Source organism: Bipolaris oryzae (genome assembly GCF_000523455.1).
Source record: "Bipolaris oryzae ATCC 44560 unplaced genomic scaffold scaffold_90, whole genome shotgun sequence".
NCBI lineage: Eukaryota > Fungi > Ascomycota > Dothideomycetes > Pleosporales > Pleosporaceae > Bipolaris > Bipolaris oryzae.
In genome coordinates, this window is record NW_006911366.1 from 87,918 (window position 1) to 111,250 (window position 23,333).

A 23,333-nucleotide genomic window follows, 5' to 3' on the forward strand; every position below is an offset into this window, starting at 1 on the left:
CCTATTTGCCGGCTTGGTATCCATAACTACCAAATGCTACGTGGAAAAAAACCCCTCGTATGGCCCCTCTTTTTATATCAAAGATGCCCAAATCCCAACCCTGTAGTTTATCAAATAAGTAGTGTATATCCGCATTGTCATTTCAACGAAATCCAAACACAAACATGAACGTCTGCCCCACCATTTTACAGCCACGCATTCCGCCCTCTCCTCTTCCCCCACAAATGTCTCAGCCTGGTAATGGAAAGACACTGTTGAGAAGAGGACTGCCACCGTCATAGCTGATGCGATGAATCCTGCTGCTGTTCGTCCTGGAGACCAAGTCTCGTGCCGCTACGTCTCCGATCGCGCTCCTCATTCTCTCGCATTTCGTCTGCGAAATCTGCTTCGTCGTTGCTGTGGCCCTCGTAGTCGGTTAGGTCGTCGCTCATGATGTGCAGGATTTGGCTGAATGTGCGGCTCTTCCAGCGGCCCATGCCTTCCATGAGATCTGCGCAGTGGAGGAGTGTGCGGCGGGCGGCGAGGTAGCCGCCATCGAGGGCGATGCCGGTTATGCTAAAAGGACCACCGTGACAGATGAATTTGAGGGCGTCGGTTGTGTCTGGGAAGCCAACGGGGGACTGTGAGCTGTCAATGAAACCGAGTTGGCCGACAGAAAGCCAGTCGACAGGATCGAGAAGCTCGATACACGAGTCGACTGATGGGCAGTTGCCGTTGGTGGTGTTTGAGGATTGGGGTGGGACGGTAAAAATGTATAGGCCTAATATGAGGGCGGCTTCAAAAAGAGCAACGACACTTTGCGGGTTGACTATGTCGCTAACTTTGCGGTCGAAAAGCAATTTGTAGATTTGAGAGGCATGGAGAACGCTGCGGCGAGCGCTGGGCGTCTGACTCCACGCCGAAATATCTTCAAGGGCATTGACAGCGGGCTCGGGACCTGAGCGTCCAGCTGCGAGCTCAAAGTAACGCAGGTTGGCGCCGAGAAGCATGCATGAGGCATGCCAGAGAACGGCAGAGTTAAGGTCTGCGGTGCGAACAGCGTCAATTGAGGAACTCGAGAGATTGACTAGCAAGGGGAGGATGTCACGACTTCGTGGGTCTTCAGCATAAATGCGCCAAGGCTCCAGTTGCTTCTGGTGTCCTGTTGCAGGGGCTAAGCGATCGTTGCTCTCGTAGATACGGAGGAGGAGCAGTGTTAGTAAGCATCGGAAGCTACTGGTATCCAGTTTCAATCCCGGCGTTGGATGAAATGATGGGGTAATCTTTTGTGAGTGAACCTTAGCACCTCTTTGCACAAGGTGGAACCATTTTGCAGCGCTGTTGACATGATACAAAGCGTAATCGGACGGCGGAAGCATGTGAACTGTTTCTGGGCGTATCATAGGAGATGTCGAGAGATATCCTGCCCACCAGCAGTCTGCTTCGACCAGACCGAATATGATTCGTTTGCTGCATTCAATCTTGGACCATGTCTTCCATTTAGCGTCGATGTCGATGATCTCATCAAGAAGGGGTTCTATCTTGCCGGCTTCGTTTGCAGAAAATAGACTTTGGTTCAGAGTAAACTGTAGCTATCAGTATTATAACAATAATAGACAGAAATGTGCACATACACTAATAAGCTCCGAGTATAGCTTTTCGGCTTGCGCGATGCGGCTTTTTCGCTAGAAATGGGTCAGTATATGAACAGATTGTTTTCATTGGTAAACTCACTCCGGTAATGGAAGCCAGATTGAGAGCTAGTAAGCTGGTAGCGATAACCCGCATCTGTCTATGTGGTGGGTGGTCTGATGCTGGTAACGCTTGTAACTCGGCCATGACAAGCTGCAACACAGCCTGTATGTATGTTAGCAGATGAAAGTCTATCTCGTGTACCCTTCTTACAGGAAATGTGCGTGTGACGAATTTGGCTGCGCCAGCTGTCCCCAGAATGCTCAATCCAATCAAACACATGCATAGTAATAAGGACCGCGGAGCGTTCTTGGCCGAGAATGTTGGTATGTGAATGATTGGAAGGGTAGGATGGAAGTAGTAGAGATACATTTCCAAAGCAATGTCAAGAATCTCAGCGGGCGGAAACTGGATGCCCTCTACACTCGGACTTCCAGCAGCATCTCCGCTTGACGATACAGTATCTGCCACGGATTCTGACCGTATCAGATTCGATATGGGTAGATTGTTCAGTGTGGTTTGCAGCTTGCTTCTACATTCCTCGTCAAGACCCCAACGCTGATTTTTGCGCTGCCTCTCGCTGGCGGGCGTATCTGCTGATCTGGAATCATACTCAGAGAGGATATTGATACAGTCGGACGAGACCAGACTCTGCCACAGATCCGGCATTAAACGCGACGATCGCCGATTTCGCGACGGCCAGCAATTCTGGACTCTTTGGAAGCGCTCTCGTGGCACTCTGCTTGCAATGGACGCGCTACTCCCTGATGGGCTGGCTTCATTCTCTTGCATTGCTCGAAAGGCATCCGAGTCGAAGAAGCCGCTGTCAACTCCCCCTACCCCAAGCGAATGCGGACCGTTTGGCGTATGTCCCTCTTGCTCTATTGGAAACAGCCATGTCTGCAGTGCATCTGCTGGGGTCCGATTGGGAATTGGATTGTTGCTCTGGACGAGCTCAAACGCCCACTGGTCCAAGCTTGAAACGTGTCCTGCAGGCGAGAATGAAAGGACCTCCATGGCCGGATCAATGGGGGGGCCCATGTTGTCGTGGTGATTGCGGCTCTGCATCGGCGCGGTTTCCGCGCGGGAAATGAGCATTGGCGAGGGCGACCGCCATGGCGTGTCGACTCCAGGCTCAAGGTGCTGGGCAGCATTAATAAGCGCCTCGATGCGATCATCCCCGGGTGAAGCCGGATGCATTCGCGAGGTAGGCTGGCGGGCGTGAGGGGTGGAAGAGAGGTGGGCGCTGTAGTGGCGGTTTGGGTTCATGTGCTGTTGCATTTGCGCATCCGTCCTGGTGGTCATGGGTGAGAAGCTGGCGTCGTCCTGGATGGGAGGTGTCTGCATTGGCGTAGGGCCGCTGTTTGCGCGTGAAGGCACCGCTGACATTGGAGTCTTGCTGTCATCGAGAGAATTGTTGCGCAGAGGCTGCTGCTGCTGCTGTTGTTGCTGCGTCGAGGTATTCTGCTGCTGTTCATTGTTTTTCATCCGGTTCATGGCATTTTGGGCATGGCCTTTGCAGTGTCGGAATAGGACGTCGCTGATTGGAGGTTGGACACGGGGAACTCTTGTATGCTTTTTCTCAAGGAAGCCTCACCTGCGCGAAAAGTGCTTTTTGCATGTCGGGCACTCGTAGGGGCGCTCTCTGGTGTCTGATTGATAGGTTAGTTGTTGTTGGTGTTGTTTTCGTCGTCGTCGTCGACAGACTGGGGCAGACATACGAGACCGCTCATGGCGCTTCACGTGCTCGACTGTGAGGCAGGTCAGCTCGTTGGAATTTCATCGTCGCCAGACAGTGGAGGGCAACATACGCTTGGTGAAGGTGCGATCGCACATGCTACATTGCTTCAATGCCATGGTTTGCAGCAGTTGCAATGTTTCAATGTGTTTGGCGGGTGATCGGAGGACCCTTCGAAGGCCGGCGTCCGGAGGCGCTAGTTAGGCTGCCAAGCCATGGTGGACTGCGGGGGAAGCCATGCCTATGCCCTGACTCGGCCTACTATGCGGCCAGTATAGGCTCATGTCGACCTCATCTACCAGATGCATATAAATCCGCAATACCTCCTCTAGATTGCACCGCCCGACAACCTCCCTCTCCAATCGTGGCCACCCGATCCCAACGCTTGTCTGACCGTCGCCACGCCTCATGCCAATCACGCAGCCACACCCCAACAAACAAAGCCTATCGGCTTACACCCCATGAGCTCACCATCCAGCCCTAGAGGTCGTGCTGCGCCTTGTTTTAAATGCCCGGCCGACCGAGGCAAAAAAGGAGTGGTAGTGCTGTTCTGCTAACGTAGTACTGGAAAACGACTGCTTTGAGGACCGACTTCTCGAAGGATTCCCTCTTACTTCAACCCCGGATCAACTTGCATGTGGGACGAGATGTGTATACCGGTGGGGCCATGCCGGCCTGTTGGCCATATTGAATCCTTCCACCGTTGCAATTGCCTTGTTACGGCAGTGTGCTTTGCTCAATGTAGCAGCTGTTGTCAATTGATTGCTACTTTGGACATCGGTTAATAGCCCGCATGTTGACCTCCTGGTCGGACATCGGACATCGGAAATTTTGCATATAGAGTGGGTTTCAAAAAGCTTCGGGGCATTTGGACCGCCTTTGACAACTCGCCGCTGGCCAATCGGTTCGCTGTCAGTATGCAATTAATCATCGTCGCGTGCTAGAGGACCCTATATTGCACGTGGCGTGGCCGTTGACACTAATTTAACAACATGCACTCTCCATTTGCCCTGCCCAAACACCAGACGACATTGAGTATGCACAGAAGTCCAAGAAGAGCTCAACTGGATATGATCCGGTGCCTCTGCAAAGTGTATACTACCGATCATGTCTGGACCAGTTTCATGCACACCGGTCTCAAGACGTACGTACGAACGCATCTTGCGGGCCCGTCACGTACTCCAAGCACATCCTTGTTGGCATAGGGAAATCATGCCATTGGATTCATGGAAAATTGTCTCTCTCAAACTCAAATAGTGTTACATCTCGATTCCATCTTGCGGTGTCCTGCGGGTACGCAGCCAAGAGTCATGTTGATCAACAGATACATATTGCAAGACACCGATGTTGATGACATGCACACCAACACGCTTCTGAAACCACTGTCATACTCAACATCCGAGCCTCCAGATGGACACCAGCCTCCATTTCGACATTGCTCGTCACGACGTCAAATGAGGGACGTGTTGGAGGTCCGATTCTGTGTGGGGCATCAGTGGGGCTAGCGCGTCCGCAAGGGTAAAACAGAACGACGTCGTGGGGCCCTTCAGTGACATTGCATATGCGCGTGCATGCTGACACGACCATCAAAAACAAGGTTTGAATAACCCTGAAGGAAACGCCGAAACAGTAAATTTGCTCAGCAGACCAAAACGCTGGAAGAAAAGACGGAGAGAGAGAAAAAAAGGGGGGCAGGCAAGGGGGGAAATCATGACAAGACCGCGTGTTGACCGAGCTGGATCTCCATCGTTCGGAACGGGCGACACGATGGATTGGGCAGGTGAGCAAGGCATTGGAACTGAGCCCCTACACAGATTGGTTACCGTGGGATTGGGTTTACCATATCAGCATACGTACATATAATACCTGGCGTCCGAAGCCGTACCGGCATCCATATGCAGCGAGGAAGGAATAATTTATGCATGTATTGTACACATTACGTTTCGTGTTATGAATCTCCTATGCAACAATGCCAGTATCTCTCAACTCCCTGATTTTGTCCTCGCCATACCCCAGCACCTCTCTCAAGACTTCATCCGTATGCTCGCCTAATAGCGGTGGCGGCATTCGAATCTTGGGCTCTGCTCTTGAGTACTTGACTGGGTGGTTTACGAGTTTGACTTTGCCGAGAGCTTTGTGGTCGACTTCTTCTATCATGCCTCTTGCAAGCACGTGCTCGTGCTCTACTGTTGCCTTGATGTCGTTGACGGCCGCATACGGCATTCCGCTGCCTTCAAAGACATCCAGCCATTCTTTTGTTGTCTTGGTCTTGAGTTCTGCTTCCACCATGTCGTCGAGTGTGGTACGATGTTGTACGCGCAGAGCATTCGTCAGGAAGCGTGGGTCTGTCGCCCATTCCGGATGTGACAGCTTATCGCAAAGGATTTTGAAAAGGCGATCATTGCATCCGCCTACTGCAATGTTGGTGTCCTTTGTCGCATATGCCCGGTACGGAACTACGGTCGCTGTGTACCCTGTTAGCTTTATTTCGACGTCCCATGTTCACATCCACATGTATCTATGGATTTCCCCAACCTTTTCCTCCTTTGATCCCCACATATGGGGAGAAAGCAACTCACCATGCGCAGTACCCCATCTCCCACTATCCCCCTTGCCCGTCACCAACGCACTACTCGCGATATTCGCCAGGCCAGAAACCTGAACATCACTCAAACTCGCATCGATCCACTGTCCCAGCCCCGTACTCTTACGCGCATAGAGCGCCGCTTGAATCCCAATCGCAGTATACATGCCCGTCATGATATCAGTAACCGCAACCCCGACCTTAACGGGCGGTCCATCCCGCTCACCCGTAATGTGCATAAGCCCCATTTCCGCTTCCACCATGACATCGTAGCCTGCACGATCGCGATACGGCCCAGTTTGCCCGTAACCCGTCACCGACGCGTAGATGAGGGAAGGATTAAGTGCCGAGAGGGTAGCATAGTCAAGTTTATATTTTGCAAGTGAACCAGGGAGATAGTTTTCCACGAGCACGTCGCATTGCTGCACTAGTTTGTGGAGAATGGATGTTCCGGTAGGATTGTTGAAGGCGAGGCCTACGGATTTCTTATTGCGGTTTACCTGTGTCGAGGTAAAAAAAACAAGATGTGGTTAGTAAAGTCGGAATTAAACAACAAGAGATGTGAGGATATGGGACGATGGACTTACGGAAAGATAATACGCACTCTCCCCTGGAAACTGCCGTTCCACACCATCAACATACGGTGCATTCGGCGGCCCCCAAGATCTCGTATCATCCCCTCTAGTCGGATGCTCAATCTTGATAACATCTGCTCTGCTTCTTCGTCAGCAAAAAGTCAAAGCATCGTCTTCACCCCCAACCCCCTATCCCCCGTATTTCCCCAACACAACATACCACCGAAATAGGAAATACTTACCCCAAATCCCCCAGAATCTGCGTACAATACGGCTGTACCACCAAAAAAAATACACGGTTAGTAAGGACGTATTCATATGAGGCGGCTATTACATAAACGCACTTACTTACCCCTGCAAGCACCCTCGTCATATCCAACACTTTTACTCCCGCCAACGGCAATTTCTCCACCGCCTTGCTATCCACACTACTCGTACTCGCTATCCCTCTCTTCACCCACGCTCTTTGCCTGGGCGTTTGGCGGGATAAAAATTGTAGGTGCGGTCTGCTGCATCTTGCGAGGGAATACATGAGTGCTGTATCGTAAGTGCTAGTGAAAAGCAAGTGAATGAGACGAAAAAAGAAAACATTAGTACTAAGTAGTGGGTATGTATGGATGGATGATGTACATGGCCGAGGTAGCAAGACAGTAAACGCCCCACATACCGACCGACGCGTGCTTTTGTGGGGTCCTTAGGAGGGAAGAGGGAGGGATGGCGAAGGCAGATTACGGAGGCACAGACGTATCTTTTTTGCAGTCGTAAAAATAGTACTGGGCATGTAGGTAGGAGGAGGGGAAAAAAAAGGGTGACGAGTATCAATTTCTTGCCTCCACGCTGTATGCCAAAGTAGCCGCCCAAGTGCCTAAACTTGGATTTCAAAGTAGTATCCTCCCAATTGCTAATTGCTAATTGTGCCCAGTTAACCCCTGTCTTAAACCCCATTTGCCGTCGGGAAGAGAGAAAAAGATTAAGAAAGAAGAACGAAAGAAAGAAAAGTTAAGCTTTCACACCATTAATTCCATTCACACCCTTCACTTTGCCCAGGTACCCCTCAAACTCCACCCTATGTACCCCATCATCATCCTTCGTATTCGCACCATGCGCGAAACCCCCGAAATAGTAAGGAGCAAGCCGTTGTTTTTCGGCGATCTTGTCTTGCTTGATGCGCGCGAGGAGGTCTTGGGCGCGTTTGTTGGATGAGAAGCGGTCCTATCATCTACTTAGTATGCAAATTTCGAGGAGAAAGAGAGAGAGGGGGGGGGGGAAGTAAAGGGGAAGGGGAAGGCATACAGGTAGATTATCCCAGACTTTATAATTCGTACCATGTGTCTCGATAACACCACAGTTTTTCCGAGCGTATTCGGTCCAGAGGAAGAGACGGCTGGATTCAATCATTATTGTGAGTTGGTCTTGTCCCTTGTCAGCATCTAACCCACTTTTGACAAATCTTCAACGTTTTGGGGGCAGGAAAGGAATAATTACCATTTAATATCTTCTCCGGCATACTCTCATGAATTCGCATGCCATGCTGATACCCCTCATGGAACCCACCATGCGGCGTATGGCTCCCCTCGAAGCTACCGCCGCCGGGCTGGAAGTCGTCGCTGCGGCCGAGGCCTTTGCCGTATATGCAGGCGAGGAACTCGGAGGCCGAGTTGCGGTGGAAGTAGGGGAGGCGGAAGGTGTTGGTTGCTACGTCCCAGCGGGGTCCAAACCAGAGGAAGTCACATAGTGGTGTGAGGGGGTCACGCGATTTGGCGGTCAGGACGGTGAAGATGGAGGGGTCGGTGTGGTCGATTGATGTACTGTTCTGGGAGGAGAATTTGGTCAGATCGTACTTGTAGGGGACGACGTTGCCGTGCCAGGCTACGAGGTCGAAGGGGCTGTGGTCTTGTTGGATGGCTACGAGTTGGCCGTTGGTTTTGTTTACGATTTGCCAGTTCTCGTGTAGTTCGTCGTCGATGGCAGCTACTGGGTAGAGGAAGTCGCGAGGATTGGCCAGTCCATGGCCGCCAAGGGGTCCAAGGTCTGGGAGCTCCCACATAGAGCCCCACACTTCTGTGATGTACCCACGGGCGACCGGAGTATCCGAGGCGAGGTTGAGACAAAATCTGATACCACGTTGAATCACGCAAATTTCTCCTGGCTGAAGGAAGATCTTTCCCATCTCAGTCTTGATATCAAGATTGCCTTGTTGGGCACATATGAGGAAGTCGCCGTCAGTGTTGCAGAATGCCCGTCGGTCCATGCTGGAGTTGATCATGTAGACATAGAGTGCAATGCCCTCTCTAATGTTTGGATCGCCGCTGCCAGCAAGGGTGTGCAGACCATCGACAAAGTCAATCTTCTCATCATCCTTGGGCAACGGGAATGGTCTCCACTCGGCTTGCTCAGGAAGAGTTTCGACTTTTGGGTTAATAGAAAGGAAGCAGTTTGTGATGTTGGACTTGGTCTCAAACGGAATATATCCCTCTGTTGAATCTTAGTAATGACCTCATCATATTGGACATGACACATACGGTGAGCAGCCGCTGGCCGGCAGCGGTACATGTAAGTGCTGTAGTTGTGTGCGCGGGGAGCCGCAAATGCTGAATATGTAATGCCTTCGGTATAGAGGCCAAACCGGACTTCTTGAGGGTTGTTCTGTGCCACTGGAAGGGTGCCTGGAATCACTTCAGATTGGTGTCGATTTCCCCATCCGGCTTGGTAGTCGTATGGGTCATTGGCTCGTGTTGGCTTTAGCCTCTGGAGATCGGTGTAGTGGAAAGCCTTCTGTGGGTCGGTGACGAGCTTGCGTTCTTTGAAGTCCTGCATCTTGTTCAATGTTTGAATATGTTGAATGAATATGCCAAAACTTACAGTGTCGAAAAAATCAGCCTTATATTGGACTTCTCCTCTTTGTGGAACTGTATGCCGACATCTGCCGCGACTAGATGATCGGTCTGTGCATGATGTGGTGGCGGGGCCTAATGCGCATGATAGCGGGGTTACGTCTTCGGTATATGGCTTCCAGGAGCTGCAAGAGACCCACACTGAGTGAAGGATGACCGGGACCAGGTTAGTGGGACGCGTGAGGTCAGACTGTCTTACCTGTTGCTTGGGAGATGGAACCACATCGTGGGCCTCATCATTCTTCGTTTGCGGGGTGCCTTCTTGAAGTTGGAAAGAAATCTAGCGCTTACTCAGATGTGCCATGGTAGAGTTACAAGTCAACGGTCACCAAGTTGAGTGGCTGGTTTACAGCAACAAGCATTTAGTATACTATTTCGATGCAGCTAAGACTTCATCTACCATAAGTCCGCACGAGCCCAGGTAGTTCTTGGCATCACATAACGAGCTCAATTCCTCAGTAGAGATCTTGTCCGTTATCTCAGACCGTGTCTGCAGAGCTTCAAGCAAGCTGGTATCGCGCTCTATACTCTCCTTGCAAGCCTCGTAAACGATATCGTGCGCTTTTGAGCGACCAACATGTGGCGCAAGACCCATCATGACAGCCTCGGCCACGATTAGGCCCTTGGTCGAATACAGATTCGTGAGCATTTGCTTTGGATTGACAACTAGCCCAGAAAGTGCAAAGTCAGCCTGGTTGAGTGCACCAACCGCAATGACAAAACTCTCTGGGACAGCCACCCATTCCAGATGCCATGGACCAGAAGCGCGCTCGAAATCTGACACCATACCATCGAGCACCAAACCCGCGTTTGACCGCAAGATCTTTGATGCTGCCAGGATGACCTCACTTGAAATGGGATTCCTCTTTTGCGGCATAGTAGATGAGGCGCCTCGGTGTGGTACAAACGGCTCTGATACCTCCGAGAGCTCGTTTGATGACATGATGATAATGTCCAGTGCCAATTTCCCAAGAGATCCACCGACAAGTGCAAGATAGTTGGTGATCTCAGCAACGCCGTCTCGTGCAACATGCCAAGTAATGGGAGGATCTGTAAGTCCTAGATCTTTTGCCATCTCCTTTCGAACGCGAATGCCGCCGTCGCCTGAGCCGAGCGAAGCTAAGGAACCCGCAGCTCCTCCAAATTGAACCATCAATGCGCGGTCCCTGAGCTGTTCCAAGCGTTCAAGGTGTCTTTGGAATCCAGAAAGCCAAATGGCGCACTTGTGGCCAAAGGTAATCGGAAGAGCATGTTGCAAGTGTGTGCGGCCAGCCATGGGTGTATCTCGATGCTTCTTCGAGAGATGTTCAAGATTCTTGATGACGGACCGCAGAGTGCGCTCGACAATCTGGAGACCTTCTTTCATCTGCAGAATGCTTGCCAAATCCATGATATCCTGCGTGGTAGCGCCCCAATGTACGTAACGGCCGGCCTCATCACCACAAGACGCAGACAGCTGGCGTACCAACGGGAAGATGGGATATCCAACAATTTCAGTCTCGCGACGTAGCTTGTCGTAGTCCAACTGTGCCTCCCTGGCTTTTGATGTCACGACTTCTCCAATGTGGGAGGGGATGACGTTGCATTTCGATTGTGCCCTGGCCAGGGCCGTCTCAGCGTCGACGCATCGATCAATATATGCCTTGTCGTCAAACACTTTTCGAATCTCGTCTGTGCCAAAGAGAGTGCGAAAGATGACAGAGTCAATTGCGCTGACACTGCCGAGCAGTCGCCGTTGAGGACGAATAGTGTTCAGTCGTGGAATTGCACGTAGTGGGGCGCGTCGAAGCAAGAACATGATGAGTAACTTTATGATGGGACAAAACTCAATGGGCCTTGAAAGGAGATAAACCTTTCAAAAAGGCCCGCTGCGGCAGACACAGCATGGCGGCTTCTTACTGTAGGCGGTGGACAGTGGAAGCCGGGCGTGTGGGACGGGAGTTGCAGTCTCAGTGTGGGGAAAGACAAGAGCGGAGTCTATGCATATGGGTGGGCGTGTGGATATACCGGTGCGGGCGGGTCTTGCCCTTAGCGGTGGCGCAAGAGTACACGTGACTTCGTGTCAATCCCGCATGCACGCGTTCAGCTCTACGCCCATCATCGTTGCTATCGCCACCATCGCCACCACCGTCCCACACGATTATTGAATTTTTATCTACGACGCTACGACTCTCGCACAAACAGCGATGCCACGCCTAGGCCAGTGCTGGCGCACATGCTCACGATGCCAATCTCCTTGTCCTGACGCCGTAGCTCCCCGAACAGCGTGGCTGTCTGACGTGCACCTGTGGCTCCAGTGGGATGCCCAAGCGCTATAGCCCCACCATTTGGATTGACTTTTTCTTCATCCAGCCCCAGTTTCCGTATGCATGCAATCGTCTGGCTCGCAAACGCCTCATTCAGTTCGATAATGTCCACATCCTTGAGCTCTATGCCCGTCCATTTCAGCAACGCTGGTATGGCGAAGATGGGGCTGATGCCCATCTCATCCGGCGCACAGCCCTTAATCTGTGTGCCCACAAAGCGGCCCAGTGGTTGAAGTCCACGAGCTTCTGCCCATGAGCGTCGAGCCAGGATCGTCGAAGATGCTCCGTCAGAAATTTGAGAGCTACATTGTCAGCTTTGCTACCGCAGGTTGAAAGGACGCCTTACGAGTTGCCTGCAGTGCTCTTGCCGTTCTCGCCAAATACAGGCTTGAGCGTTGAAACTTTCTCAAAAGTCAATCCGTGTCGGATACCATCGTCTTTGGTGACTTCGAATTCCGCTGGCTGTCCGCTCGCTTCATCGACTCGTCGTACTTTGACAGGCACAATTTCCCAGTCGAAACGACCTTCTTTTTGTGCACGACTCGCACGTCCGTGGCTTCGCACTGCGTATTCGTCTTGCGACTTCCGATCGACGCCATATCTTTCCGCTACGTTTTCTGACGTGATACCCATGGGCATGAGGCAATCGCGAGCATCTTTGACGTTCGACTCCAAAAGTGTAGGCGAAACATCCGTTGGAATGCCCCGCGAGTTGTAGTTCCTCGACATGCTTTCCACGCCTCCAGCAAGCCCCACGTCCACTTGACCCACCATGATTGAATGTGCTATGTGGGTGATTGCCTGCAAGCTACTCGAGCACTGACGGTTGACTGTATGGAAAGTAGTTGAGTTTGGGAAGCCAGCATGGTTGAGTGCCATTCGTCCGGTCTTTGCAAAACCAAGTTCAGCGAGAACGTTTCCTATCAAGACATCATTGACGCTGCTCTTTTCGATCCCAGCTCGCTGTACAGCAGCTTGCATTACCTAGAAAGGGTTAATGATGCCCAAGATTATAGACAATAGAACCTACCGGCATTAGAATATCCTCTGGATGTGCATCTTTGAATCCACCCTTGAAACTCCGATTGATTGGTGACCTGACAGCAGAAAGCAGCACAACATCATTTGGGTTCTTCTGCAGAATAGTTCGCGCTGCTCTGCTAAAACTTGCCATCTTCGCGGAGACACGAAGATTTCATGATCCACTGCGACCAATGTGGCGCTCTACATATGTAAAGCATAGTCGAACGCGGTACACGGACTACCGCATGTGGTCGCGGTAGTCGCTGTGGCGGGGCTATTGTCCGTGTGGGGCGACGCCGGAAACCCCTCGATGACGAATGGTGCAGCATGACACTAATGTTTGCCGGATCTAGCCTGCATGAAGACGCAACAATTCACTTTCACCATCTTTGCCCGCATACTAAGACATAAGCGACACTACACGATGGCTCTTCCAAACAAGTACCAGAATGGCAGCGTTGACTCCTCTACCAAGGGAGTGTACAGAGCATCACCCGTTAAGCTCATGATATACGGCAATGGTGAATACATCCCCTCTATTTTCTCAACAGAGCTAACTGTTCATGTTAGGAACAAGCAATCAGCTTGTAGATGTCATTAGCGAGCTCGGTGCGACAAAAGCCTTCATCATCACAGGCCGGTCATTGTACGAGAAGACGCCAGTGATTAAAAACATCGAGAAGACTCTGGGATCAGCTCATGGCGGTACATTCAGCAAGATTGGTCAGCATGCGTGAGTAGTTTGCAATCTCTCTGTCTTACTGGAAACTTATTTCATCTAGGCCGATCCAGGACATCAAGGAAGCAACATCCTTGATGGCAAAGTCAGGTTGTGATGTGCTTGTATCTATAGGAGGTGGATCACCCATCGATTCAGCAAAAGCCATTGCATACAACATCCACCAGGAGACAGGAAAATGGATACCCAGCATTGCTGTCCCAACAACGCTTAGTGTCGCCGAGACTACACAAAATGCCGGTTTTACTACAGAGGAAAAGCACAAGATTGCGGTCAGCCATCCGGAGCTGGTACCCAAGGGTGGGTCGCAACATATTTCGAAATGTTTGAGCACTGTCTAACTATGACCAGCTGTGGTTTATGACGGAGACATTGCTGTATATACACCTCTGAATCTCTGGACTAGCACAGGGGTATGAAGCATACACAGCATCAGTAACCTTTTCTCGAGTGTTGACTGACTTGACTCAGATACGCTCTCTGGATCATGCAGTAGAGCTCATGTACCATCCGCTTGCAGCTGAAATACCGACGAAGCGCATGGCTCTGGAAGCCATCAAGGATCTATTTGCCTACTTGCCCCAGTCAAAGGCTGACCCCAATGATGCCGAAGTTCGCACAAAGCTTTTCATTGCATGCTATTCGTCACTCTTCCCTTTCCTCTACACTGGTGGCGTTGGCCTCAGCCACAGCATCGGTCATGCAATCGGTGCTACATATAGTATTCCGCACGGCATCACCAGTTGCCTCAGTCTAGCTCCCACAGTACACTACAAGGCTAGTAACCCAGAAGAAGCAAAGCAAATTGCTAGAATCATTCCGTACATTGGCAAGCAAAGTACCGGTAGCGACGAGAATGATTCGCACATCGTCGCCGATGCCATTGCTGGCCTAGTTGAGGAGCTAGGGCATAAGACTACATTGACAGCTGTGAGTTGCTTGAATACGTCTAATCTGCAATTACTAAAATGCCTCTAGTACAACGTGCCAACGGGCGAAGCTGAAGAAGAAGCTATCGCATTGCGCGCACTGCATAGTAAAGAACACAAAGATTTTGCTAGCTGTAAGTCATCTTGCCAACAGTCCCACATCCAGAAGCTAATATCTTCTATAGTGAAGCAGATTGTGCGTGGCCTCTATTGAAACTGACGCTAGAAGCAAGGCAAAGTACCATAGTAGATACAAATGAGTTGTAGTTTGTCCGGTGAATCAAACTAGTAATTGTACAAGACCGAAGTACCACCAGCATATGAGCTGACTACGCTCTGTTTGAATAGTGGAAACATTTTCCATGTAAGCGGTGGAAACCTTTTCCATGTCCGAGCCCCATGGCTTTTTCCGCTGCATGGCATGACCAATCAACGTGCGTTTTGCCCGCAACCTCCGCAATGCTCTCGGTTAAGCTCTTTTCCGCCGCCTCCGATTGTGGAGACATTCTCGCCCGCCATCGGGCACGGCATTTGTGTCGGTCTGCCCTAACTCGCTAGTAACAATGATGCATAGCCTCGTGCTGTTCGTGTGGGGAGTGTCATCTCCGCACCATATTCCTCACCACCACATTTTCTTTATCATCTTTGGACGTTGACGACTGTAAAGGATATTGGAACCTGTCGCTGTGACGTAGATACCCTTGTGCTGAAGTCCAGTAATTCCTCTAAACATCTAACAATTCGACAACAACTGAAAATACACTGAGCGGATTAAGCACACTGATTTCAACTTTAATTTCCTTCCATTATACACGACCAAAGCCTTCAGCAATGCAAAGATCTCTACTCTTTTCGGCGCGCCGCCGTGGCCCAGCGACGGGCATGCGCTTCTTTTCTGCCAGCGCATCACGACCGGCAATCAACAAGATAGTCTCTTCCGCACAAGAAGCCATCAGGGACATGAAGCCTGACTCCACGCTGCTGGTTGGTGGCTTTGGTTTCTCTGGAGTACCGAACACACTCATTAATGCTCTGCGCGATCGATCCGACCTTACAAACTTCACAGTTGTCAGCAACAACGCTGGTATGCCTGGCGTTGGACTGGGACAGCTTCTGGAGACCAAGCAAATTGGTACCATGATTGCGAGTTATATTGGAGACAACAAGGTGTTTGAGCAAATGTACTTGAAGGGAGAATTAAGTCTGCAGTTGACCCCTCAGGGTACTATTGCGGAGAAGTGCGCTGCTGGTGCTGCGGGCGTACCGGCTTTTTACACACCGGCTGCATATGGAACAATAGGTGCGTTTTATAGAGGACTGGTAGTGAAGAATGTTGACTAACATCATGTAGTACAAACTGGTGAACTGCCAGTCCGCTACAACACTGACGGAACGATCGCAAAGATGGCACCACCAAAGGAAACACGTGAATTCAACGGAAAGTCGTATGTCATGGAAGAGGCTATCTTCGGAGACTATGCATTCGTTAAGGTTGCCAAAGCCGACCGTCTCGGTAACTGCCAGTTCCGAAAAGCACAAAACAACTTCAACGAAGCAATGGGCAAGAACGCAAAGATGACAATTGTCGAAGCAGATGAGATTGTTGAAGATGGCGAGATTGCACCTGAGGATATCCACCTCCAGGGAATCTATGTCAAGAGGGTGATTAAGAGTACAGTAGGCAAAGAAATCGAGAGAAAGGTGTTCTGGAAGAGCCCTGAAGAGCAGAAAAAGGCGCTTTTGGAAGGCGGTATGTCTTGAGTGAGACTCTCAGTAAAAAGGCTTCGGGAACTGACAGTGCAGCAGGATCATCCGAGGCATCACAAAAACGTGAGCGTATCATCAAGCGCGCGGCACAAGAGCTCAAGGACGGCATGTACGTCAACCTTGGTATTGGCATGCCGCTCGCAGCACCTGCTTTCCTACCCGAGGGCACTGAAATTATACTCGAGTCTGAGAACGGCATCCTGGGTATGGGAAGGTATCCTAAGCCAGGAGAGGAAGTACGCTTATGATACCCTGCTATACACAGGCAATAAACTTACACAAACACAGGACCCAGACCTGATCAACGCAGGCAAAGAAACAGTCACACTCATCAAAGGCGCTTCAACATTCGGAAGCCACGAGTCTTTTGGCATGATCCGTTCCGGCCGCATAGACGTTGCCATGCTCGGCGCCATGCAAGTAAACCAATACGGAGGCACGTCCCCTCTCCTCCCAACCTCATATCAAAACACCTTTCTCTAACTCCAACATCTAGACCTAGCAAACTTCATGCTCCCCGGCAAAGTCAAAGGCATCGGCGGCGCCATGGACCTCGTCGCCAATCCCACGCAAACCAAAGTCGTCATCACCATGGAACACGTCGACAAGAAGGGCAACCCCAAGATCCTCAAGCAATGCACATTCCCGCTTACGGGCCAGAAGTGCGTCAGCACAATTATTACGGACCTGGCGGTTTTCGAGTGTGATCGTGTGGAGGGCTTGACGCTGATTGAGCATGCGAAGGGAGTCTCGGTTGAGGAGATACGGGCGAAGACGGAGGCAGAGTTCAAGGTTAGTGAGGGGTTAAAGGAGATGAGTGTGTGAGGGAATATGTCTGGATGTTTTCATGTTAAAAATTTGGAGTCGGATTGGCTGATAGCGATGAATTCATGTGTTACTTTTGTTATCTGATTACATTTCATAAAAGGAATCTTAAGCGAGTGAGATGGTATCCAAGCTGTGTTTTACGTACGTAAGTACATATGTCGGTGTGGGATAGCATCTTGACTAGCACCTGTGCACGTTCAAGTGTAGATACGTGCATAGATAGTGTTTGTTAGTCTTGCGTCAACATGAGACAATAAAAGGACTCTTCTACAAAACCATTGTGGCTTTCTCAAGAATCTCTCATGTTTTAGTAAGTAATCAATGATCGATCTCTTCCCCGCTGTCCACCGCTGAGCCTCCTACCTCCATTAGCTGACCCCTATAGACGATCTCAATCTAGAGACCCACTTCCCAACCCGCATTTACAATGGTTTGGACCCCGAGCTTTCTGTCCCAAGCCTTGGAGTGACGCAATATGAAGATTCTATCTGTGCAGCAATACGAAGATCGCGACCGAAATTAGCTAATAGGCCATACTAGAGCTAACTGTCTAAGATCTTCGACATTTCGGCGCTTACTATAGTGATACCGTAGTTTTTTCATTAGCAAAACGTGAGACTTAGTGCTTACTAGGACTCTTGGAATCACTCGACTATGTTATTGCAGAGGTCTGTGAAATAGTATTTAAGATAAATGATGACAATGTTGTCCATGCTCTACTAAACAGGTTGTTATTGCACTCACCATCGCCGAACTATACCTTAAGACCATACTACACCTTGACTTGAAATGACCGAAGAGTCGATCGTTCAAAATGATACTCAACTTGAATAATATCTTGCTTCTCCTAGCTGCTACTGGGTCCATTCAAGCCGGAATCATTCGAGCCAACGAGGACATCGATAAGCGTGCACCAGAACCAGCACGAGTAGGACCTAGACAGCCACAAGATACTGAAGTCATTAAAATTACCCGACCCTTTGTGAGTTGAATTGTCTCCTCACATGCTCGTATAATTTCCTAATACTAGATTTCTAGCTTTGCAACCCAAATTCACACATATGTGGCAATGGTGATGACTTCAACACGTACAAATGCAGGGTGAGTATGAACAGTAGCTTTTTTACTTTAGTTGTACTAATTCATTGTTAGATGCGTTGTACTGCATGGCATGGTTGCATACCCCAAGCTGATGGAACAGCGTACTGCTCTTAAAAACTCACTGTAGCATTGATGGTCCGGGTGTTGGGTAGGGTGAGATCAGTCGAGCTTTGCCTGGGTCGCAGGGGTAGATATCGAGTATCCCGTATGACAGATAGTCAGACTGATTATTGAATCATGATACCAAAAGACACCCTTTCGCCTTTTCTTCTCACAGAGTGATCCTCTCCTCACATCAAGCTATATTATATGATTTTTTGTTTTACCAATCGATACATAGTGGCACGCCTTCCTCTCAAAACCCTACTCCCCAAATTCCCACGTCCCATCCTCCCTCCTCACCCCTCTATCCTCATACCCCTCCGGCAACTTCCCACCAACAAACAAATAAACACTACTCCCATCCCTATCCCTACACCTTTCATCCTCCGCTGCCTCCTTCCAAACCTCTAACGCCCTCTCCGCCATACTACACCCGGTCCCCACCTGCCTCGCACTCTGGACCCCCAACCCCAAATCCTTCACCATCATCTGCGTCCTAAACCCCGGTCTATACCCGCTGTTACTCGGAACCCAGTACTCGGTCTGCACATTCGGCACCGGCATAACATGATCGCACATCCAGGACTGGCCCGTGCTGGATTTTATGACGGAGTAGAGGGCGGACGGGTCGAGGCCGTGCGAGATTCCCAGCGCCAGGGCTTCGGCAGTCGCGAGCAGGATGGTGCCGGAGAGATAGTTGTTTGCGATTTTGGCGGTTAGGCCTGCGCCGAGGGTGGAGAGGTAGAAGGATTTTGAAGACGGGCCGAGCATAGCTAAGATACTGGAGAGACGGGTGGAGAGGGCGGGGTTGGAGGAAGAAGATGGGGCAGGGTGCCCGATTAGGAGGGACAAGGTGCCTGCCCGGGCGGCGGGGACGCCACCGGAAACGGGAGCGTCGATGTAGGTTCCTAGGCCTGCGTGGTGGAGTGCTGCGCCGACTTCTTTGGTGGTTTGCACATCGATGGTGCTGCATTCTAACATTATTCTTTCCGCGTCCTTACGTGCGGCGATGACACCGGTTTCAGGGTCTAGATAGACTTTCTTCACGTCTGAGCCGTCGGGGACTATGGAAATGAGGTATTTGGCTTTTTCGGCGGCTTCGCGTGCTGAGGCGCTGATTTCGATGGGGCCGTGGCTCGAGTATTCGGACTTGAAGCGTGTGCAGGCCGAGGCGTTGATGTCGTTGATGTAGAGAGTAGAGGTTGAAGGCATTTTGAGGCGTATGTTGGATGCCATTGCATAGCCCATTGCTCCCAGACCTATTCCATAGTTGTCAATAGATGTTCTTCGCATGCACGTCCGAGTTTGCTGGGCTTGGTGAGAATACCGATGAATGCATACTCTTCTGACATGATGCTCAAAGTTGTTTATTCTTTTCTTTCCACCAATAATCTCACGCAGCCTATGATATCGATTTTTTAATGAAAACGCCGTTTTCTTAAACCATGAAATCTATTCTTAAACCCTTAGTCGCCAGTAGATGTCCTCATGCACCCCAGTTCTGTTTAGGCTGTACCCCAATATACGCTGCCCCACATGTGCCCCTCTCTTCCCCAACGTGGGATCCCACATCAGCCCCGGCCCCATACTGCTTCGGCTGTTGTATTTTGCGTCATCCTGTTCGGACAGGGGTACGAATTTGTGTAACGACCATGTAGAGTGACATTGCAAGGGTGATAACTCCAGAATCCTGCTTTGCATGGTATACATACCTCAGTCCCAATCTTCTCCAGAGAGCAACCCAAATCAACCGTTTCATTCACCCAGCTATGTCTCCTTCTCCTCCCCTCAAAGTTGCTGTGATCGGCCCAGCAGGTTTCGGTGGTTCTTACCTCTCCGTTGAACTACTAAATCGAGGCCACACTGTAATTGGGATATCTCGCAGCCCAGCAAAACTTGGAAAACACGAGCGCTATGTCCCCCGACCTGTGGATATAGATACAGCATCGATCGAAGAGATAGCTGAAAAGTTCAAAGATGCAGATGCGCTTGTATGTGAGTTTGGGCCTCATACAACAGGAGCAGGTGCATTGCTATATAGTACGTTTGTATTTATACCTCCTTTCCTCTGCGCTCATGTACATCTATCTCAAATTGTTCACATGAAAAAACCACATGTAAAAACAAAACATCAAACATCAAGACGTGGAAACTGACACAAACCCCGCCCAGTGCCCTTCCTCGAATCCGTCCGCAAAATCATCCTCGCCCACAAACTCCACCCAACTCCTTACTTCCTCTTCGTTGGTGGCGCCGGCTCTCTCCACGTCCCCGGCACCTCGCTCCCCTGCGTCGACCACCCGGACTTCTTCCTCGCCTACCGCCGCGCAATCTCCACATCCCTCGCTCACATCGCGTACATGGAGGAGCGCCTCGGGATTATGGGCACGGCGCTGCGTCGGTACCGCTCTGCACGTCTGGCGTCGCCGCCCTCAGAAGAGGATTTGGCTGTTATAGCGGAATATGAGCGCCATATTCGAGGCAAGGATGATGCGAGCGATTTCATCAAAGCGGGGCGTACGGCGTATATGTTTTTCGATGGGAGAACGGATTTTAAGTGGAGTTTCGTTTCGCCGCCTGCGTTGTATCGGCCGGGAAAGCGGACAGGGAAATATGAGATTAGTGTGGATGATATGGTGCTTTTGGGGAGCCAGAAGCAGGGGAAGGATATTTTCGAGGGGCGACTGACGGGGATTAGTGTAGGGGATATGGCGATTGCGATTGCTGATGAGGTAGAGCAGAAGAAGTTGGTTGGGACGCATTGGTCGGCTTGGGGAGATGTTAGTGAAGATGTGCCTGCGCCTGCATATGCGTCATTGGAGGGGGTGGATGGAGGGAGTAAGTAGGAAGTGCTGAAGGAGGAACCTTATCTCATAGTTTCATGTTAGATATTTTTTGATGTTTATGATTTGTGTGATTATCTGATTATGGTCGTCTCGTCTAGTTTGACCCGCTCCTCATTCAACGCGATTCCAGGCTTCCTGTGTAGCTACCGACCCTGAAAATAGTCAGAAAAAACCTTGAGTACTGCATCGAACCCAATTTTCTCTGCAATCTTCAACACGTGTTCGTCTCGCCCAATCTTTTTGGGGTCACCATCCGGCACCCATCTACTTGTCACACCGTCGGCACTCGGCCCGTATACCTTTGCGCGCAACTTGTCTTGCTGTACAGGTGGCCACGGATTCTCGCCATTGACAAATTTGATAAAGTCTGCTCCGTATTCCTTGGCCACCTTAAGTTGCGCATCATCCAGATGTTCGTTGAAATTTTGAAACAGATACGCTAGGTCGAGAATGTGGCCGGCTTCACCTTTGAACCGACCTTCCCAAGGTATACCCTCGTTGAAGTGATACAGGAAAAGTTTCGATTCGGGTGTATTTGGCCAACCCTGAGCAAATGCACGTGAGGGAGCGTAAAAGCAGATTTCAGACGCGAAGCGTGCAATGGCGAGGATTGCCTCGTCATCTGAAGTCGAGGCAGTGACGTTGTAAGCCGCGAGTAATTCTGTAGCTACTTCTGGTTGGGCGGACAATGTTTTATTGCAAGAGTTGATGAACCCTTGGGCAATGCCAGGCTTACGGGCATCCAGCGTGGTGAATGCGAAGATACTGCCCTAAATACTGTAAGCTGTTGCTACTTTACCACTTGCACAGCAGCTTACATCGAGCTTCGAATCTCCCAGCATCAAGGCTTTGCACCATTTTCGGCCAGGCAGCAGGAAATTAGTTTTTTCTTCTTGAGATGAAACAGTTGAGAAATCAGGGAAGCCAGGTACTGTCTCATTGTCGATGGAAGGGACCATAGGCGCTGATGGCGGTGCTTTCTGCCAGAGATCGTCGACGGGCAAGGCCAAGAGAGCCTTGATGCGATCTTCTGGAGACAGTTCTGCGAGTCCAAATGCTTCAATGACATTTTGATAGGCGGACTCTGCCACGGATTCTGGGATGGGTAAAACGAGGAGTGGTGTTCCTCCAGTAGCAAGACCTTGCTCCATTAATGGCTCTTTCGAGCCCAATAAGTATATCACAGACGCTGTGAGAGTCAGTCATGCTTTCAAGATCACTGATTGTTGAACATACCGCCTCCAGCACTTTCTCCGCACACTGTTATTCGATTGGAGTCACCGCCAAAGCCACCTATGAATTTCTTGACCCACTGCAGTGCTGTACGTTGGTCTTGAAGGCCGTTATTTGCTTTGTATCCAGCTTTTCGTAATTCGGCTGATGTGATAAATCCAGTGACACCCAACCGGTAACTGATTGGTTTAGCATGGAGTCATTGTACAACTCTTAGCCAGACCTACTTGATAGTGATGCCTATTATAGGCTTCTTCATCTCAGCGGACTGTTTCACAATAGCAGCCGGGTCATAATGCGGATACCAGCCGCTTCCAACTGCGAATCCACCTCCGTGTATGAAAACGTAGACTGGTAACTTTAAATTTGAGTCAATGGAACCACTTTTGTCCGTAGGTACAGTAATGTTGAGATTCAGACCTTCAAGATCTGACTGTGGCGGAACCTCCGGCAATGGCAGGGACTTTTGGATAAAGCTAAATTCTGCATGAAGGGAGCCAGCTGGCGCTACTGTAGGAGGCCTAGATTGATTAAGCAGCTGTTGGGTGGTACAAGAGTATGTTGTACATACCCAAACTTGGTGGCATCTGTGTTTCCAGGCCCGTAATTATCCGCCAACTCTGGTGGGGCAAAGCGGTCCTTTATCGAAGCGTACCTGAGACCTAAGAATTGTGCGACTCCATCTCTTTGGTTTCCCTCAATCTCCCCAAGCACTGGATGCTTGAGGGTGGCTGACATATTGATTATCGCAAAGAAACAACAAGCGGTAGTGGATATAGTTAGTACGTACGTACAGATACTCGTTATAAGTCGAGCCCCACTAAGCTTCCCCACCTCACCAACCCTAAACCTCTCTACCTTCTTTACTATCCACTATCTTTAGTATACTACCCTCTTTTTCTTTTATAAAAGAGCTATATATAATAAAAATACTTTAAAGTATTTTTATTTTAGATAAAATCTTTAAAGAGTATATAAAAAAATATTTTTATAAATA

General features: G+C 50.2%; 10 protein-coding genes across 10 annotated transcripts; 3 read left to right on the plus strand and 7 right to left on the minus strand.

The window, feature by feature from the left end:
- Positions 1 to 275: 275 nt before the first annotated feature.
- COCMIDRAFT_6425 (uncharacterized protein) lies at positions 276 to 3,528 on the minus strand (the record flags this gene model as incomplete). The annotated part of the gene is made up of 7 exons (XM_007691030.1): positions 276 to 1,565; positions 1,614 to 1,664; positions 1,714 to 1,836; positions 1,885 to 3,211; positions 3,269 to 3,323; positions 3,393 to 3,422; positions 3,483 to 3,528. 7 exons carry the CDS (start codon positions 3,526 to 3,528, stop codon positions 276 to 278), a joined length of 2,922 nt encoding a protein of 973 aa, XP_007689220.1.
- Positions 3,529 to 5,368: 1,840 nt separating this feature from the next.
- Positions 5,369 to 7,100, minus strand: COCMIDRAFT_98750 (uncharacterized protein; the record flags this gene model as incomplete). The annotated part of the gene is made up of 5 exons (XM_007691064.1): positions 5,369 to 5,874; positions 5,989 to 6,493; positions 6,581 to 6,707; positions 6,811 to 6,842; positions 6,921 to 7,100. 5 exons carry the CDS (start codon positions 7,098 to 7,100, stop codon positions 5,369 to 5,371), a joined length of 1,350 nt encoding a protein of 449 aa, XP_007689254.1.
- Positions 7,101 to 7,567: 467 nt separating this feature from the next.
- On the minus strand, positions 7,568 to 9,385 carry COCMIDRAFT_98703 (uncharacterized protein; the record flags this gene model as incomplete). Its single annotated transcript, XM_007691065.1, has 4 exons — positions 7,568 to 7,780; positions 7,862 to 7,980; positions 8,054 to 9,043; positions 9,091 to 9,385. The coding sequence occupies 4 exons, from the start codon at positions 9,383 to 9,385 to the stop codon at positions 7,568 to 7,570; spliced, it is 1,617 nt and encodes a 538-aa protein (XP_007689255.1).
- A 447-nt stretch (positions 9,386 to 9,832) lies between these two features.
- Positions 9,833 to 11,260, minus strand: COCMIDRAFT_98643 (uncharacterized protein; the record flags this gene model as incomplete). The annotated part of the gene is made up of 1 exon (XM_007691066.1): positions 9,833 to 11,260. One exon carries the CDS (start codon positions 11,258 to 11,260, stop codon positions 9,833 to 9,835), a length of 1,428 nt encoding a protein of 475 aa, XP_007689256.1.
- Positions 11,261 to 11,625: 365 nt separating this feature from the next.
- COCMIDRAFT_27414 (uncharacterized protein) lies at positions 11,626 to 12,942 on the minus strand (the record flags this gene model as incomplete). Its single annotated transcript, XM_007691033.1, has 3 exons — positions 11,626 to 12,070; positions 12,115 to 12,752; positions 12,799 to 12,942. The coding sequence occupies 3 exons, from the start codon at positions 12,940 to 12,942 to the stop codon at positions 11,626 to 11,628; spliced, it is 1,227 nt and encodes a 408-aa protein (XP_007689223.1).
- A 273-nt stretch (positions 12,943 to 13,215) lies between these two features.
- On the plus strand, positions 13,216 to 17,051 carry COCMIDRAFT_37911 (uncharacterized protein; the record flags this gene model as incomplete). Its single annotated transcript, XM_007691043.1, has 12 exons — positions 13,216 to 13,312; positions 13,362 to 13,524; positions 13,574 to 13,830; positions 13,882 to 13,943; positions 14,002 to 14,460; positions 14,509 to 14,593; positions 14,855 to 14,994; positions 15,282 to 15,759; positions 15,811 to 16,209; positions 16,266 to 16,462; positions 16,515 to 16,662; positions 16,723 to 17,051. 12 exons carry the CDS (start codon positions 13,216 to 13,218, stop codon positions 17,049 to 17,051), a joined length of 2,814 nt encoding a protein of 937 aa, XP_007689233.1.
- An 817-nt stretch (positions 17,052 to 17,868) lies between these two features.
- On the plus strand, positions 17,869 to 18,282 carry COCMIDRAFT_27416 (uncharacterized protein; the record flags this gene model as incomplete). The annotated part of the gene is made up of 3 exons (XM_007691034.1): positions 17,869 to 18,036; positions 18,085 to 18,155; positions 18,207 to 18,282. 3 exons carry the CDS (start codon positions 17,869 to 17,871, stop codon positions 18,280 to 18,282), a joined length of 315 nt encoding a protein of 104 aa, XP_007689224.1.
- Positions 18,283 to 18,518: 236 nt separating this feature from the next.
- On the minus strand, positions 18,519 to 19,505 carry COCMIDRAFT_98672 (uncharacterized protein; the record flags this gene model as incomplete). Its single annotated transcript, XM_007691067.1, has 1 exon — positions 18,519 to 19,505. The coding sequence occupies one exon, from the start codon at positions 19,503 to 19,505 to the stop codon at positions 18,519 to 18,521; it is 987 nt and encodes a 328-aa protein (XP_007689257.1).
- Positions 19,506 to 20,026: 521 nt separating this feature from the next.
- COCMIDRAFT_98655 (uncharacterized protein) lies at positions 20,027 to 21,103 on the plus strand (the record flags this gene model as incomplete). The annotated part of the gene is made up of 2 exons (XM_007691068.1): positions 20,027 to 20,297; positions 20,430 to 21,103. 2 exons carry the CDS (start codon positions 20,027 to 20,029, stop codon positions 21,101 to 21,103), a joined length of 945 nt encoding a protein of 314 aa, XP_007689258.1.
- A 143-nt stretch (positions 21,104 to 21,246) lies between these two features.
- COCMIDRAFT_98770 (uncharacterized protein) lies at positions 21,247 to 23,074 on the minus strand (the record flags this gene model as incomplete). Its single annotated transcript, XM_007691069.1, has 5 exons — positions 21,247 to 21,873; positions 21,922 to 22,292; positions 22,340 to 22,515; positions 22,564 to 22,857; positions 22,908 to 23,074. 5 exons carry the CDS (start codon positions 23,072 to 23,074, stop codon positions 21,247 to 21,249), a joined length of 1,635 nt encoding a protein of 544 aa, XP_007689259.1.
- Between the last annotated feature and the right edge of the window lie 259 nt (positions 23,075 to 23,333).